Here is an 18916-nt window from a genome sequence, read left to right as displayed (position 1 = left end):
TTATAACATTTTATTTTTTTCTCCCTTAAGGATGATCCGCCGGTCAGTCTTTTATTTAGGAAACCGGAGCTCTTATTATTTTTTTTTTAAAGAAATAGTTTAGCCAGTTTTTTTGTGGTTGTTTTTATGTTTTGCATTAATTTTCGTTTCTGGATCCGCTCGTACCCGGCTCTGACTCAGCACCACACACCTGGGCTTCACCCCTTCAGCATCCCTTTGAATAACAGGGAGAAGCAGCAAGACGCGGAGCAGCGGAGGAGAGTCTGAGCACAGCTCTCCCCAAGACAATCACAGAGGCGCATTTATGTTCCAAGCGCAAAGAGAGGGCTCGGGAAAAAAAGAAATCAGAGTGTAACGAAAAAGTAGGAAGGAGATATTAAAAGTAGAGACTTGGACCGGTTTGCATCAAGACAGTGGCAAATGTTTAACCTTACCCCAAGCGTACAGAAGAGAAACCCAGGGAGGCACCGGTCGGAGGAAGAAGAGAAAGCATAGCTTGGGGGGGATTGAACGGAGCAGGGCATGTGGATATTGGCTTTTATCTTTTTCCAGAGCATCTTGAATGGTAAGTTTTACTGGCTCATCTTTTTTTATTTTTTATTTTATTTATTTATTTTTTTATTAGTGCTCATTACCTATTGCAGAAGGCAAATCACCGGTAGGCAGCTAAGTGACTGGAGAGGGAGGATGGAGGTCACCTGTGACCCACATGAAATGGATTTTATATGGTTGTCAAAAGGCTGACACCCTTGATAGAGGGAGAGAGACGGGCGAGGCATGAATTGCGTTTTAAATCCTTCAAGCTCTCCTACAAACACATCTCTGGCCTCCACATACTCATTCTGAGCCAGGTGAAATAAAACGGGTAAATTATGTTTGTTTGGGCCTGCATTTTATACATTGACTGGATTTAATTTTAATAGGTTCAAGTTTTAATTATTTTCAATTTGCATCCATTGAATTAAATCTGTTTCTGTTTTTCTTTGACGCCTAATGATACTTATTCTGTCACAACCTTGCTCCACTGTGGCCCTTAGTAATAAGTGACGTATTTGATATAATAGACATTTGGTTTAACCCCATCCCCCTCCCCCACAGTGATCATATTTTTCCAGTTTAAAGTGGCCTAAATGAATATAATGCATTAAAATGATCATTTTATACGCATATTTAAGTATCAGTAATCCGTATTTTCATTTTGAACATATTTGTTGTAGAATATGCAATTGTCAGATTTCTCTGTGAGAATGTTTCCAACATCTTTACATCAAATTTTGTCACAAATTTGAACACAGCTTTATTTTATTTACCGTTAAAATTTAGTTTGTAGAGAAAATTGGCATCATTAGTACATTTCTTTCATGTTAGTAATTAAAACAAACAAAAAAAAGAATAAAAAGTGTGATGTTCATGAGAGGCATTCCACAGGGGTCGCATTTTTCAGGAAATGCAAAAAACAAACACGCAAAAAAATGTGAAATAAATTTTCCATTCAAATAGCCAAAAGTCCCACTCTCCATTCAAATGCTGTATTCAAACACCCAGATTTGATTGTGCGTCTTGTCTGTGTTTTCTTGCACACATGTGTATCTGCGCGAGTGCATGTGTGCACCAGTGCACACATGCATGCGGCTGACACCATGCACGCATATTTGTGTGCTCATATAGTGTATCTATAATCAATAGCAGAAAATTGATACAGTTTATTGCATTCACTTATTGGCCAGAGCCCCCTTCTACAGGGAGGGATTATGGCTGACTGGGTGTGTACGAAAACATGGGGAGGAAAAAAAGGGAGAGTCGAAGAAGGAGAGGGAGAAGGACAGAAAATGGAAACATGTCTGTGAGAAAACACATCAGGGTGACAAGATGGGGATTGTTCACGTAGTGAAACAAAAATCAAGCCCGCGGTTGGCTGCATTTGGTTTAAAGGGTCAAGAAAAACTGAATTCACGAAGGAAAAATTTGGGGATTTACAGGTATGAATACATTTAACCACATCAATGGGGTTCTGATATAGTACGGTGTGTCCCCAAAATTGATTTTCCCTTCTGGCTGGGATGATAAAATAAGGCTTCGAAATGGATTTTTGTTTCTGTGTCGTCGCTTTTTCAGTGCTGAGGCAACCCTCAGTCGGTACCGTTTATTGACACCGACTCCATATAAAATGGTATCTCCCTCAGCCCAGCTTGTGCTGAAACTCATAAAGGAACAATAAGGAATCCTCATTAATCATAATCATCTGACTCTGACATTAGATCAACTGCCATGCAAGATTGTGTCTGTTTATTGCATAAGGGATTATTGAGGAGGCCTGTGGCAAAACAACTGATAGGGATTAAGCAGTAAGACGGCGTTGAGTGCAGACATTACACTTTTTGTGTTCGTCATTCGCGCTGCAATCATGGGGTCTTCATCACTTGCTGTTTGCGTCGTCATTTGATTTCTCTCCATCACTGTACGGGAGCGCAGCTATATGACTTCGTCCTCTGCGGTTGGATGTTTTGTTGATTATCATGAAAATGAGGCGTTTGTCGGCTGAGCAGGCGTTGTCAGAGTGAATGAATGACCTTGTAGATAGAAACCAGCACAGCGATTGGATTCCAGACAATTCTTGCTGTTTCAGAGTTGGGCCTATCACATGCTCACTGGCCTGTCTCTATGGTAACCTCCTTAATGGGTGTCAGGGGCTGCGTCCGAAAACGTTCACTCATGGGGGTAGAAAACTATATGGTGTGTTGCAGTCGGGTGGCAAAAAAACTCAATCTCAAACGCTATTCACATCATTCAGAGTATATGGTACTTGTTTGCTATTTGGCAGGATCATTGTGTTCACTATGTTTGGTACAATAATGCTAAGAGAAATCGGACACCACTACAAAATGGCAGACCGAGGAAATAGTGGACTACACAGGGAAAGATTTTGGACATGGAATTGGGAGTCTTGCTCTTGTTGTAAACTGAGTTGACCCAGAAATACTTGATTAGGAGCTAATCACATCCTGTTACATCAGTGTGTCCATACCGTAGGTGATAAGTGACCACATGGCAGCCAGGGTAATTTTCCACATTGCTTTGTGGTCATTTCACTGTATGTCAGCTTCATGGACTCAGCAACCGATTGGAAAAATAGATATACACCTGCAAAATGCTCACATAATGTCAAATTTTAATTGTCATCATACAAAATAATTGCAAATTTTACTACAAATAATCACAAGACAAACTTTAAAGAGTGAAATCTGACTTGCTCAGCAGCCTGCAGGCGCATTTATTTCTTGCATTCTCTTCAAGATTTCATGCTTTGCTATTCCCTGTGCCTATCAAAGTAGAATCTATAAATTCAGTCATCAGTACAGGAGAGGAAACATATTAAATATCTCTCCCTGAAAGCTGCCTCTAGGCAAAACCACAGCAAGCTAAACTGGCCTATTCAAATTCTCATTGCAAAGACATAAGGAGACAAGGTTTCTCGCACAGTCCCCACGAAGACTGCCATGATTTGTGGACATACACGCGGCTTAACCTGATGATCGCGACTTAAAAGGGCTTATCTGGTACGTCTTCAATAAATGAACATTTACGTGGAGGTCAGGGGATCACGCAATCAAATTGTGATCTCAATTAGCTGTGACATTTCTTGGGGTAAAGGCAGATCCACTTTAAAATAAGGAAGCTCTTCCAAAGCATCTAGCCCAGTACAGTACAGTAAATAGCTGCCAACATCAGTTAGCCTGCCAATTTTACATGACCCCACATTATTAGCAACCTGAAACACTGGATGAAAATGCTACAGGGACCGGGGTGGATAGATAGATTGAACTTGGCTGTGAGTATAACGGGGGAACGGGGTTTGTGCATGGCAATAAATCTACATGAAGGCAATGAAGGCTGCGCGCTGATGAGAGCCCCATTTGTCGGAGCTGTGAGGTGATTCTCAAGCCCGTGTAAAGATGTCCAAAGATCAGCGGCCTTCCTGTGGTCACAGTGGCCGTTCACGGGCTCCGTGAAGCAGCGGTGTGAAATTCGACCAGGCGTACACTGCGCTCACAGCCATTAGTCTGTTTACTAATTACCAATTAGGGTTTGGTTGCAGAAGCAGTATCACAGCTCATGAAATTAAATTACCCCATGAAAACACGTAGCGTACAGTTAAGTGATAGATCATCTTGTGCAGTCTTACTCTGATATGAATATCTAATAGGCTAAATTAAGTTTACAAGCCCACTTAACTCTTGCTCACTTGTGTGAGTTTTAAGAGCGTTTGTTGGGTTACATTCTGAACTCAGTGTGTGATTCCAGTTGAAAGAGCTGCTAATGTTTGGTAATGGATACCCTGATGTGTGATCATAATAGATATCCCCTAGTTCATACATCCCAGCTGTATAATGTACCGTACTGTACCGTACCTCCTCGAGCCTGTCTAGCTCTCTAATTAGGAGCGAGCTTTGGCGACTGGTGTGTCTGTGTGTCTCTGTGTGTGTGTGTGTGTGCTGCGTTTCACCCAATGTAAAATCTAATTACCAATCACACTGTGTCTGTCTGGATTCCACTGAATCAGAGGTGTAATTGCGCAAGCCCGCGTGTAAATGTCTCTTGCATTAAAATGTTAACGATATCATTTAGCATCTGCAGGGAAGAGCAGAAAAGCCCTCAGCACCCAGATGTAGGTGTTTGATCATGCGTGCAAAGTGAGGTTGTAGTACATCTGGCGGGGGTTTCCCTCTCAGACAGGGTTCTCAGTAGAGAGGATGTTTTTAATTCACTCAGCACCTGTCAAAGTGACATGTTATATTACTGTGCTGCTTTGCACAGGTACTGTAGCAGAGGAGCTGCTGTAAAAGGTTTATTTGACAGTTTAAAACTGACTAAGTCAAGAAAAAGGCACTCCCTCTCTCCTCTGCAGGCGTACTTTTGTTATGAGTTACTTTTAAAGATTTTAGGAAAAAGAGTGTGGAGGTTAAGAAAACACCTTGTTAAGACACAAGACAACTTGACCCACAACTAACAGTCCCTCAACTCTTTCCTTGACCCAAAAGTCAAGGTTGTGATTTCAAGATTAGCAGCGTGATCCATTTAAATAAGAACAACACACTAACCCTGCATGCAAAGCTTGCTTGATCCATTATATGGAATTATTTTGTGGTAAATAGTCTTCTTGTTTTGTTACAACTGTAACAATGTTAACATTTTGTCCCATATGGTCTGTATTTATGATACAAAAAAATGACAAAGCTTTAGTATCATTAGATTGAAAAACACAAGTTACTTGGTTTTAGCGAAATACTCGGATGAAACGAGTATCTGGTACAGATAATGTACTTTTTACTTGTAAAATGCATCAATATCTGTACTAGTGATGAGGGAAAATCCTCATTTCGGTAGCTGTGTTATTTTACTCTTGTGATCAGAAATGATCCACTCTGAGATCATTCTGTATATAGTTTTCTTCAACTTGAAAAACTGATAAACCCCTTCAACTGATAAACCCACGTCATTTTCAGGCATAAAATAACTTCTGGTAAAGTCCCATCAATTTCAAGTTTAAACCGCATCCACTTTCTATCTAAACCCCGCCCATTATGTGTACAGATACAGATACAGATAATTTAGTTGCTTGAACAGATACAGATAGGGATGTACTTGCTCAACCCAACCACTTACTGATAATTCCACTTAATCTGAGTTAAATACAATGTTCACAGGGTGATTATGTTGCTGAATCATGGTATTTATTTATTTTATTGAGACAGTGTATACATCCAAAGATATTTAAGAGATGGCGCCCACCTAAATTGTATGGTAGAACCTCTGATGGTTTGACAAATACAAATCGTTTCATGGTATAATTCATCATATCACCTAAGTCACAGAGCTCCAAAGAGGCCAAATCATCAGAGCCCTGTTTGAACGTGAATCTATGAACAAACCTCCAGCAATATGATCAACATACACAAAATATAGGAGCTTTATAACTACCCAAGTTATTCTTACAGTCTTTTGTGGCATTGTCGTGATGGATTCACGATGTAGTTGAAGTCGTTTACTTTATTTTGTTTATTTGCTGTATAGTAAAATCCTTTAAACATGCAGCAATAGAATTTTTTTCATCAACATGGGGATATATTGATAATTAACATATCCACTAAATCACAAAATGTTGGTAATCAGTATACATGCAATTTATTTGCTCACATTGTATCTCATGTTTTCCAACAATATCCACTCACAGAGAGGCTGGCTCCAGAAGGAGCCAATACCTGTAGACATCTATGGTAAAATGCCCAATTTTACATCACTAATAAACATATTTACAGACTGGAAGAAAAAACATTTTCATGTCTCCATAGCTAATTTTAACATTCATGACACCTGGATGGGGGATGAGTCTATATATCACCCAACCATTTACATTTTATTAATCCCCCAAATTACGCATATTTAAGGGCAGTTGAGTGACAGACTTCTGGGATTGCTACAGTCTATAAATCAGCTCCACCCTTTGCTCCTCCACAGCTCCACCCTCCAATCCAAGTATGGTCACTTTTGACTAAGATATGGCGATGGCTGAAGTGCTTGAAGCTTGAAATGGCAGTCCACAAACCAATGATGTCACAGAGGCTATGCAACCATTATTTCATTTCTATGGTTGTAATTCGAGCTTCCCTGTGGTTTGTTGTGGTAGCTGGTCTGGTAGCTCATGCATGTAAGACTTTGTGTATGTTTGTGTGTGTGTGTGTGTGTGTGTGTGTGTGTGTGTGTGTGTGTGTATCCTACCAGCTAGTTTAACGGCGCTGCTCTGTACTGTGCTCATACAGCGGTTTATGCTGATATTGGAACTGCGTTGTTTCAGATGCCACATGCTCATTATGCCCCGCTTAACACCTTTAGCTCATTTAACACTGTTGCCTTTTTTAGCGCTATTAGGACGTTAGCTGCATGTTGACAGGGCATGTTTACTTTATTGCAGTAACACTGATACGAAACCACAAGCTTTTTCTAACCTAAACCAGAGTTAGTACATGCACACAAGACTCTGCAGTCCATGCAGTGTTACCTCTGTTCTGTGTGTGTGTGTGTGTGTGTATGTGTGTGTGTTTGTGTGTGTGTTGTACACTGCGCACTAGGCCCACAGTCCTTGGGTTGAGCTCCCCACCAGAGCTTTTGTTCATTGTGGAGGACAGGTGGCGGAGGTTTGATGAGTTTGCTATCCATCACCCACCAAGACAAACATTCACGCTGGACCTCATAAATACTGCCCCTTAATCCAGTCCTCCACATGCCACGGCCAGGCTTTGAACTCAACACACTCCGAGGCCCAAGGCTGAATTGATCCCTGCGACTCTTGCCCAGGCATGATGCATGTGTCTGTTGTATTGTGGCTCACTAACATATCTACTGCTCTGTCTCTTTCTCTTTTTTCCTCTCATATTTCATGGACTTCTCTTTTAAAAAAAAAAAAAATTCACACTGCGTGTTTTCTTGACCTCTCTGCAGTTCCCCAGCCATTGCATCTTTGCTGTTTATTTCACTTCCCAATCAAATTATTCACGGCTGCATTTCCAGGAGATATTTCACAACATTTCTGATGCTCCACAATCCGAATATTAAAGTAGGCTAAGGGATAACAGAGGAGGCAACACTGGATAGACAGAGTGACAGAAAGACAAATGGGTCCAGCTTGGTTTCTCGACACTGCTCTTTATTTTTAAACCTGGCACAGATGCTAAGATTTAAGACCAAGTTAGTGGCGGTTATTTTTAGCTGGCCATTTTTAAAGTGCTGTCATCTTGTTGGAGTTGAGCTAAGGTGTGGGTGAGGTGTGTAAAGTGGGCGCTTTATTGTGTATTTGCGGGTGTTTACGTAGAAGCACCTACATCTGTGGGCAGGGTTTGCAGAGTGTGCTTTCTTGTATATGTGCGCCTGTGTGTGTGTTTAATTGGGGAGCTGGGTGGGTGGGTTAGGGTGTGACATGGACTGGAGCCACAGAAGTCTGATTTATGTCCTTCTAGCCACTCATCGATCCCCCGGCCCAGTGTGAGACTGAGTGCATTGTCAATAATCTTAGCACTTTGTGGTATTCCTAGAATTCCCAGACCTCTTCTGCTCAGACCACGGTGTGATGCTGCAGTAAGCCATCTTGTCCGAGATCAAATAAGAGGGCACAGGGCCTGGCAGCAGTGCATTTTATTGTGGGGTAGCCTAGCAATGAATAGATCATTTTGCAGTGGCTGTTGAAGGAAACGAGAGAATTAGATGTATTGTTCGTACAAAGGCAGGTAATTTGGACAGAGCCCTGCATGGGTCCCTAGAAGCATGTAGCTGTTTGCATGTTGCTAAGTGTCCCCGTAGACTGTTGCCAGGATGAAGTCTATTATGTGTTGCTCTGTGTCTCTCTATCTAGACCATCCATCCCCACAAGTGATTATGCTAATTAGTGTTTGATCAGATGATTAAATTAAAACTCGATTCATCCGAAGTACTAAATGCTCCGAATACATTTGTGTCTGCTCGACTGCCTGACTTCACACAGCACAAGCCCCCCGGTGTCCCCGCTGCTGGGGGGAAAGGATGACCGCAGAGGAGAGGGAGGAAATTGTACAAAAATACCTTTTTATTCAGGCAGTGGCACATAGAGAAGGAGGGTTGTAATAAAGCAAGCCAGGGGGCTGAGGTGGAGAGGAGGAGAGAAATAAGGAAGAGGAGAAAATAAGTGTGTGTGTGTGTGTGTGTGTGTGCGCGCGTGTGCGCGCACGTGGCGGGGGTGGGGAGGGGAGGGTGTGTGTGCTGAAAGGAGCCGTGCTGTGGTCCCCTAAGTGTTGAATAAACATGCTTGGTTTAGGGAAATGGCTGCGATAAATGTTTAATATGATAAGTCCATAAAGACGGTCAAATGAGTCTGGAGTATTAAAATGAGCATGGCACACAGCAGCAGTAGCAGCAGCTTTAAAGGAGGAGGATGAGGAGGAGAGGGGAGGGGGGCTGATAATGGCAGGCAGAGCTAACAGGATGAGAGCAGCCAGCTGCTGTGACATCAACATTAACACACTCCACCAGCTGCTGGTCACAGACGTCTTCTGGACAAAACAGGGGCGGCCGTATATCTTCAAAGGGCTGCCATGGCCTTATAATGACATTACCTGTACAACATTAGAAGTAAGTGCAGCTTATTTGTAAAGCATTTTTCAAAGTTAAGTCCCAAAAATGCTGTAAAACGGGTAGAAAAAAACAATTGAATGTAATAATAGGAGGACTTGTATTGGTAGCACAATGAAAACAAAAGGCTTATTACAAACAAAAATGGGATACAAGAAACATTTTTTGGAAACATACAATGTAAACAACAAACCAAAGCACAAGCTTCAGTATTCGGTGTAAAACAGAGAAATTACTGGAAAACGATCCTAAAAAGTCACAGTGATATCAAATAGCAACCCTGCAAATGACAGCAAATACCACCTGAACTGTAATTTCAGTCCAATGCCAAGTCCCAAAATGTTGATACTGAACGTATCTCCACACATTCACTAATGTATTTCTTTTTTAAAGTCAATATCCACTTTTGCAATACAACATCTGCTTGACAAGAATAAAGCTTGATTGGCGGTTGTTAAGACACTCAGTTAATGTTAGGGAAAAAGGACTATTAGCATTTAACCAAAACGATGATTTTTCCCTTATCTTAACCAAAGTGCTTTTGCTGCCTAAACCTAAACAATCAGGATGTTAACCCAAAGCTCTCGTGTCAAACTCCTCAAATATGTATTTTATTAATTACCTTGATTGTCTTTGTGCAATTTGTGAATGAAGCATTTGCTTTGAAAATATTGTTGGCACCGGACATAATCCTGGGAACGACGACATTTCCCTCAAATCTAACAGCTACCACTTTTAAAGTCATTCTCTCCTTCACCATATATTGAAGTGATTTATTTTACTTTTTAAACCCTCTAAAAATATTTAGTTTTAGATGAATTTTCGTTTGGTGGAGTGAGGTGTTGAATATGGCCTGTCAGAATTGAAAAAGTCTCTCTCCTATGAGAGCTGAAACATCCTTAAGAAACTCAAGGCAGTTTAATTGCTTACAATATAGCACTTAGCATTTCCATGATCTGGAGGCTGAGAATCTTTACCAACACTTTGGCCTGTATGCATGCAACTGGTCACAGTGACAAATTGGGATGACTCTTAATAATTCATACTACAAAGGTGGGATTTACAGTTGTTCATCATCATTGCAATGCAAAAATGCAGTGCAGGAATATGGAAAATTGGTGAAACTATGCACACAGGGTCTGGTGCAAATGGTGCAAAAAAGGCCCAATAAGTTTTGTTGCAAATAGTGCCACTCCACTCCACAGAAAAAAAACAAAACAAAACTATCCAGACAGAATTTCTGAGAGGCTAATGTTAACTATGCGAAACATAAACTAATCGGATCCCAAATAGCTAGCTGTTTTGTCTAGCCCTGTTCCATGACCAACATATAAAGTTAACAAATGCATTTCAGCTACGTACATCTTCATCATATCCCAGTTGCTGGGTGATCTCAAGCCATATATTGTCCTTTATTTGGTTGTTAGGAAGTCATCACAGCGTTTGTTGTACAATACTGGGTGTCAAGAAACCAAGCTAATACATGCCCCTATTTTGGCAGCAAGCTCGCTGCGACCTGTACTTATGACATCAGTCAGAACAAAGGATTTCATTGGTCAAATATCTATCCAAATATTTTCCCCCACCCAAATGTTCCATAGGGCTGTGCAATTATTCATAAGAACCCACAAAATAATTTCTCATAAATATATCCATGCAGATTTTTCAGATGAAAATCTGTGCTTGGTATGACTTTTAAAGTGAAAAACCTATTTTTAGCACCATTTTACAAAGGACATGTCTGCCACAGCTAGCTAACAGAATCCACAACTAACATAAGATCCTGTAGGGCCAAAGGCCGTCAGTGTCAGGTCATTCTCTTCAACACTACTCATGTCGCAGCTTGTGTTCACTGAAACCTCCATGGACATCATCGCGTTGCCTTAGCTGGCATGCAGGTGGACAGCGGTCATGTTCAGAAGGCCCTTAACCGTAATGTTTGGTGACATAATAAGGTTGGTTGTCCGGTATGTGCCATTTCTACTTGTTTAACTGAGGTAAGGCTTGTGCCAGCAGGCATCTGCACAACGAGAATGCTGCTGCTTAATCATGTTATGATGAGAGGCCGTGTATGCTGACCATTAGATTAGTTTGAAAGCGATTCGATTATATCCACTTAAGTCTCAATCAGACATGTTTAAGTATAATGGTAAATTACAAAAAGAACCTTAAAGCATAAAAGTTTCTGATGTCCATTGCTGACAGGAAAACTGGAGCAGCAGCCCTTGACTATTCCTGTCTTTCAAAATATAGTGGTAGCTGATACTGAGATACCCACATTTTTTTTTCTCCACTTAATCGCAGAGAACATCAAATCTTTTATTTAATGGAATTAACATATTACTATGCCTGCTCTTATCGTGATGGCCAACTTGCAAGTACAGAAATAAAATACCATGCTTTTCAAAATGTACACTTAGGTTACCCATAAAACATGCCGTATTTATTTTATGTAACATTTCAAAGAAAAGCGTTAAATACATCCCATTTCAACAGGCTTGGCTGATGCTCCACTGATGACATTACTGACCAGGGCAAATTTAAACAATTTAGAGTATTTTTTGCCCGCATGGTTTCGTTTTTCATGTCATTTTGGTGCTCTGTTTTACCGGCAAAAATGTTTATTTCTGATGCCAATATTTCATTTAAACCTTCTATTTCCAAATACTAATGATGTGTCGATAATATTGTGCATCCCAAATTAAATCACAGCCGTGACCCTAGTTCATGAAGCATGTAACTCATTAACACCTGGTAGAACTTTTTGAAATGTGATTTTGCTGCATTTCAAGTGCAGACTTTAAGATGGTTCTTTGTTATTGTAATTTGCTAGTTGAATTATTTGTGGAAATATGTCTTTGTTGTCTGATTATTTACTTCCCCACTTAACCTTATTTTTTTTAAATTCTTCAGACAAATTTTTCCTTTACCTAGGGTCAGATGCAGCAAGATGTACAAAAAACACTCTATTTGATTTGTCTTTATGTAAATATGATATAAAAACTTCAATGAGGTGCGGGAACAAGCAGATGCAGGAAATATATGTGAGGCTGTCGTATATTTCTGTCTTTGAAGTTCCGTAGAGGAAACTGAGAAGGGGCATCCAGAGTTTAGGGGGTTTCAGTCTTTGATTTGACTACAAACATTGCGGTCAATTTAATTATGTAATAAGGCATTTCAAAAATAGTGTATAATAGTTTATTATGATACATATACAAACAATGTTGTGCTTGTGGTTACATCCATACATCAGACTGAATTCCAAAGCCAATGATGCACCTCAAAAGAATAAATCAACCGTTAAAATATTTATAAATGTATTCGTACTGTTTGTCAAAAGGATTAGCATTAGCTTTCTATAAATACATTTTCCATTCTTGTTAATTAGGTTTAGGAGAGGCAACACCACAGTGCTTCTATCTAGTTCTTGGTAAAATTAGAAAATTATTTTAATTAATAGGTAAGATTGCAGGTGTTGAAATATTAAATAATGTGTAATAAGTTCCTCCTAATTGCAAAGGCTGATCAGTGGGATTTTCATGCTTCACACACTAGTAAACACACAGTGAATCCATGTGACACTTTGAATGTAATCTATTGTTTTTATTCACTTTATTACAGAAGTGGGTTTCCCTACACTTCCCAGTGCACTGGTAATATCACATAGCAATATTAGATTTTTGCTAGTGAAAGTTTTTATTCATCATCATCAGCAGCAGAGGGAGCTGCTATAGTTTGCTACAGTATAATCTCTCATCAGATCCTCTCTCATGCACTCATCATCATCAGCGGCAGCATAATTTAGACATCACTGTCTTTATCGCTCAGTTTTACTAAAGTGAGAAACAGTCCAGGGTCTCTGGCTTCCCCTTGATGAGACAGGCAGCCACTCTGGCCCATTTAAGATGTGAAAATAGACCGGGGAGGAGGAGGCTCATCTGCTGTGGGGGCCTCGTTTTAGCGTTGCCCGCCCCTCCTAGACATCAGAGGACAGATCTGTCGGTGTGGATCAGCAGCTTGCACACAGGCAACCCTTTCTACTGTCACAGCACTGCTTAATATTCATGAGAGCAAATTGGAAGACAGTCATTTAACTTCCGTGCATGGTGTATTGCCTCTGGGCAGATCAGATCAGTGGGAATGCTTACTCATACTGGACTGCCTGGCCCTGAAGGGCTGTTGTCTGTCTGTCTCAGAATTTCTAGCTATTTTATTTTCAGGTTAATGGCCTTTGGTGGATGGCTAAATATGCTTTTTTCAAAAAGAGGATTTCCAACTATTTCAATTAAATGGAAAAGAAAATACACCATATTCCCAATTTGGGTCATGCACAGGTCAAAGTCCTATTTTTAGCTGCTGTGATCCCAGCTTGATGACATGCTTCACATCGAACCAATGCTGCTATTCATAAATCCACAGAGTGAGAACAGAAATTTGTTAAGGTGGAAAATTGCTGTGGCTACTGTGACTTTTGAATGTGAGCGAGCCAGGTATGATCTCCACATCCCAGGCAGACTTGCCCTGAGGGCACAGAGCAGAGAGTTGCTTTAATTACCCAGGGTTCCCGCTGTCACATTGTCACTGTGAAGCACCCGGTGCCATGCTGCCATGCGGTGCCGAGTCCCCCTACCGCGGCGGCGATGACAACTCAGACAATGGCTCTGCTCGCTCAACAGATGCAACGCGAGTGCCCTCTGAAATATGGGAAGCTGAATCAATCCCACTCTCTGATTCTCTCTTTGCCTCTTCTTGTTTGCTCTCTGCTGTTCTCTCTTCCTCCCATGTCAGGGAGTGCTCATGACAAAAGCCAGCCGCCTATATGAAAGACAGAATATGTAAGTATGGAGTGAAAGTTAATAGGTTGTCACCAGTTTCCCATGTGGCATTGGGACTATTCACTTAACACTGCAGGTTCATGAGACAGTGAAAATCTCACCAACGCTGTGTGACTTTTACAGGATCTGGTGTCCGCGTAGCGGCTTCCCTAAAACCTCAGAATACAAGATTGAAAATGTGATCTTTGAGGCACCATCCTCCTTCTTGTGATTCAGCAAACAACCAGTTATTGAATTCATCTTTACCTGCTGTTCGCTCCCATCGGCATTGATTGCACGTTTACTTAAATGAAGCGCCCCAGTGGCTCTGAAAGCACACTGTCATGGTTGGTTACACCCTGTCAACTGATCAGCTCTATTGTGTGAAGGATTACCGTACTGTGATGATGCTGAGCCAAAGGTGTTGTTTGTCTTATTGTATACAGTAACTCTGTGGGAACGTTAATGCGGTTGCTTTCTCAAATCACATTTTAAATAATAAATCAGTAGTGAGTAAATATTGTAAAAATTAAAATAAAACAAAAGTCAAGAGAATTTTGTTTTTTCTCCCCAAATCATAGTTTGTCTCTTAGCGTAGAAAAACAGGAAACTGATCTATTCTGCCTTATCCTGGTACAAATGACATAAATAAGTCTTCTTAGGTTTCAGTAATCTTTCTTTTTAAAATGATTTAAAGCCTAAGGTTTGAAGTAAGATTGGCATGAGTGTTGTCAACATCTTCAATCAGTCAAACAAATGAATAGCTGTTGGATAACTGAAATGTCTTAAGAAACCCCAGAAGGTTAATCGAAGCCTTTGCAGGTATGTCATGAGCACTGTTCTCAACCAAAACCAAAACCAAAAACAATGTCAAATGTACAGTTGTCTGTTGTTTAAAGACTACAGACAGCCTTGTCGAGATTTGCTGGTTCAAATACTCAGAATGCATGAGAGTCATGCTGCCCTGCTCTTTAAAGGGACAGTTCACCCCAAATCAAAAATACATGTTTTCCTCTGTAGTGCAATTTGTCATTCTAGATCGTTTTAGTGTGAGTTACAGACTGTTTGAAATATTGTCTGTAGAGATGTCTGCTGTCCTTTGAATATTATGGAACTAGATGGCACTTGGCTTATGGCGCTAAAAGCGCCAAAAAAGTACGTTTGAAAAACTCAACAGCAATGTCTCTTTCCAGAACTTATTACCCAGTAACTCAAGATAATCCACAGACCTTGTTGAAAGCAGTTTAATCTAGGAACTATTTTATTGTGTGTATTTTTTATATACATCCTAAAACACATAAGTAGAAAAATTAATGTATTTAGTTGCTTGTTACAGTATGACCCAGAGTCATGTGTTATCCCCACCGATGATTAAATGAAACAGCTTTTTTCCTGCTTCTCCTCTCTCTTAAGATATCCTATAGGGAAAAAAAATCATAGTCAATTATAGATGCATATAATGCATTATTGAACAGTGTCATTTATTTCACCTTTACGGTTTAGCTCATGAAAAATTATGCCAATTACTGATTTCCTCTTGGGCAATGTATTAAGTGGTCGGGCCCTGAGGCCGTTTGTTGGGGCATGACACGGCGCTCTTTGTGAGGTCTGACGGAGTGATGTACCTGCGTCACCGGACCATTTGTGGCCGGGCTCCTGAGCTTAGTCAATTAGGAAAACGAGTAGAGCAGTGATATGCACCCTTCCACCAGAGTCCATTTCTGTATTTAATTAAATCAATCTTGCTATCACTCAGGCAGTCTAAATTGAGTCGCTCTCACGTACTTTTCATATGTGAAATAGACGAATATCAAAACAGCCATGACATAAATCCTAATCCAATTTCTCCTATGCTTGCACAGAATAGAAGCTTTCCAAGCAACCACACACTTCTTTGATGTACTTCTCTCCAGCCGTTTGCCATTGTGGCGCTGTAATGTTCAAAGTATCAATTAACTAAGTACCCAAATTGTATTTGCAGAAAACTTTGATGTGTGCTGGTTGTGTCTGTCACAGGATTTTTTTAATAAAGAAAAATAATGCTTTGCTTTTTTAAATTTGTTCAAATTACCTTTTTTGTTTGTCTTTGCTTATGTCCCAGAATCCCTTCATATGATCATAAAATATCATCAAAGAATCTCAGACTGCGTCTTGCTGACAACAATACTAATATATAAGCCAAACTTACAGAGAGTCTTAAGTATAATCACATTTTCATGTGTCACACACAGAAATTATCTACTGAATGTAACACCAGTGAAGGCTGTGTTTTAAAATATAGAAATGAGTGATTTCAAAGTGTGTTCTCCTTCTCACTAACCTTGAGCACCGTCCATGAACAGGTGGGGTTTTGATCCCCCCTCCCCTCATGGCTCCGGTCTGTATTATCAACAGAGCACTGAGAAGATTGATATTCCCTGTGCCAGCTGGAAAAAAAGAGTATGAATCAGAATTTAATATGACTTTGATGTATTATTTTCATCTTGGTCGGTGCCTCAGACCCACTGAGAACTCAGCACACTATCCCACTGCATTTTAAAAGATTCAAATTTGCTAAAACTTTTTGATGTAAGAGACTGTACAGGAGTGTATACAAAAGTTCCTCTGTTGGGAGCATGTGTACTATACTTCTTCTTATTTTATTGAAGTCAAATATTCTAAAGAACTGGTGTGTTTTATATGTAATATGCTATATAAAATTCACAGGTTCTGCTTGTATATGGTTGTCAAAGGACTCTCGTTACTATGAGGATTGGGATTTAAGCAGTTCAACAGAAAAAAAAAAAATCTTGTAAAATGTGCAGTTTTTTTAGTGATTCATTCATGATTTTTTTTTCTTATAGACTGATGGATATTTACAAGTATGTATGAATGAATGATTCATTTTATTTTGGTTACATGCATCATGAGTACAAAAGATTATTTCACACAAATTTCCTCAGTCAATAACTGAAAAAGGAATAGGCTGAAGCCCAAGGCTTATTTTTGCCTGTTATTAGTTTATGAAGATCCCCATTAGCTGTAGCTATTCTTCCTGGGGTCCAACCAAATTACACATACAATAAAGAAAAACAAAATACCGGAAAAACCTTATCCAGCATGGGAAAAAAAAAAAAGGCTACTGATGCATTAAGGTGTAAGCAGCTTTACGTGCTGAAGAAGGTTGAGAAGAAGCAAAACATGGAAAGTAAAGTAACTCAAAATTGCACTTAAGTATAGTACTTGAGTAAATGCAATTTGTGCCTCTCCACCATTGTAGCTATAAATTGACATATTGCTAACAACAAAAGTACCTTGTAGTTTAATGGATGACTTGTTCTGGCCTTCATTTTGCCATATCACATCTTAACCCAATTTAATGAAACTGTCAAAAAATCACCAAATTCTTTGAACACAGGACTTGAGTATTAATAATTGTGCTAACATACTAAGATATTGTGCACAAATAGAATTACTGGACACAGCTTCTTCTTCTTTCTGTCTGTGGATGAACACAGTTCACATTATTTGGATATGTTTGCCAGTGCATACCAGTTTATGTAACACTGCAGAGTTGTTTGCATTACAGGGATGCTGCAAATGTCCAGATCTTCAATATGTCAACACATTCTTGTGCAAAATGCTGCAGTATTGATTGCCAGTGTGCTAATGATTTTAAATGAGTATTCTTAATTTGCAACAACAAACGACTGTTGTGTGAATGTGTGTGTGTGCACACAAGCAGGTCATTGGAGTGTCTCATTGCTGGTTGAGCGCTGCTGGAGCAGAGAAAAGGATGGAAACGTCTGCAATTTGAAACCTTGTTAGGAATTTATGAAGTGCTAAAATGTTTTCTCCCCAGGGAGGGTCCAAGCCAGCTGCCAGTGCCACTGTAAGCCATTTAGTGCAGAGCCTCTGGGCTCGTCACCAGGCTGAGATGGCAAGCGAGATACACACACACAAATACTGTATATACAAGTATTTTTGCCTGAAATACAAAAATATACAGACTGTCTCAAACACAGAACCTCAGATTCTAAACATGTGCTGGCTTCATCAGTCAAATCAAACAGCTGTAGATTATTATGAAGCTAATTGGTCCAACATTGACATTTATTACCCTTCTCTCCTCTGGAGAATGCTCCTGCGTAAACTGCATTTAACGTTAGTCTCTTTACTGTGATGCTGGCTTAAATTAAAGCTTGAACATGATCAAGGCAACTGACCTTATTTCATAATTGATAGTAGTTTATGTTAATTTAATGTTCCCACGGTCCCAGGGATGGGAATAGATTGATGAATCCTAATCTACTGATCATGTTCCATAAATAGAAGCACTTAGTGAATGACTAAGAGGAATACTAATTTATGCTTTCTAATTTTTCACATTTTCATATTCGAATACCAAATAATCTGAATATAAAGAAGATCAAAATGTACATTTTTTGCCAAATGTTTGTGGTTTCTGCTCCAGATTCTTTTCAGATCTACATTCAAGGTTTTGCTTCCAAGCTGTTTACAGGAAAAGTAATCAAATACAAGACATTGTTCTAACAGTGAACATCCTGTGTTTTCTCTCTTGCAGTTTTCAGTGAGGACCTACATTCCAGCTTATATTTTGTCAATGCATCTTTGCAAGAGGTAGTATTTGCCAGCACCACAGGGACCTCTGTGCCCTGTCCTGCTGGTGGCGCGCCTCCTGCCTCGTTGCGCTGGTATCTGGCGACTGGCGAGGAGATCTACGATGTCCCGGGCATCCGCCACGTCCACCCCAATGGAACCCTCCAGATCTTCAACTTCCTGCCATCCAGCTTCAGCAAGCTGATCCACGACAACACGTACTACTGCACTGCCGAGAACCCCTCTGGCAAGATCAGGAGTCAGGATGTCCACATCAAAGCTGGTGAGTCCACAGAGGAGCGCTGTGTGCACCATGAGTACTCATGGTTATGGTGGTGGTGAGGAAT

At 40.2% G+C, this 18916-nt stretch overlaps 1 protein-coding gene across 1 annotated transcript in view; it reads left to right on the top strand.

Annotated features, from left to right (window-relative positions):
• Positions 1–238: 238 nt before the first annotated feature.
• Positions 239–18916, top strand: part of LOC121943125 (Down syndrome cell adhesion molecule homolog) — a 135848-nt gene continuing 117170 nt past the window's right edge. Inside the window, 2 exon segments of the mRNA XM_042486543.1 lie at positions 239–565; positions 18535–18852. Coding sequence (XP_042342477.1) covers positions 523–565; positions 18535–18852 — 361 coding nt within the window. The 5' untranslated portion in view covers positions 239–522.

This window comes from Plectropomus leopardus, chromosome 5 (genome assembly GCF_008729295.1).
Source record: "Plectropomus leopardus isolate mb chromosome 5, YSFRI_Pleo_2.0, whole genome shotgun sequence".
Lineage (NCBI taxonomy): Eukaryota > Metazoa > Chordata > Actinopteri > Perciformes > Serranidae > Plectropomus > Plectropomus leopardus.
Note: the sequence above shows the minus strand (reverse complement) of the source record. Positions and strands in the feature narration are given on the sequence as shown.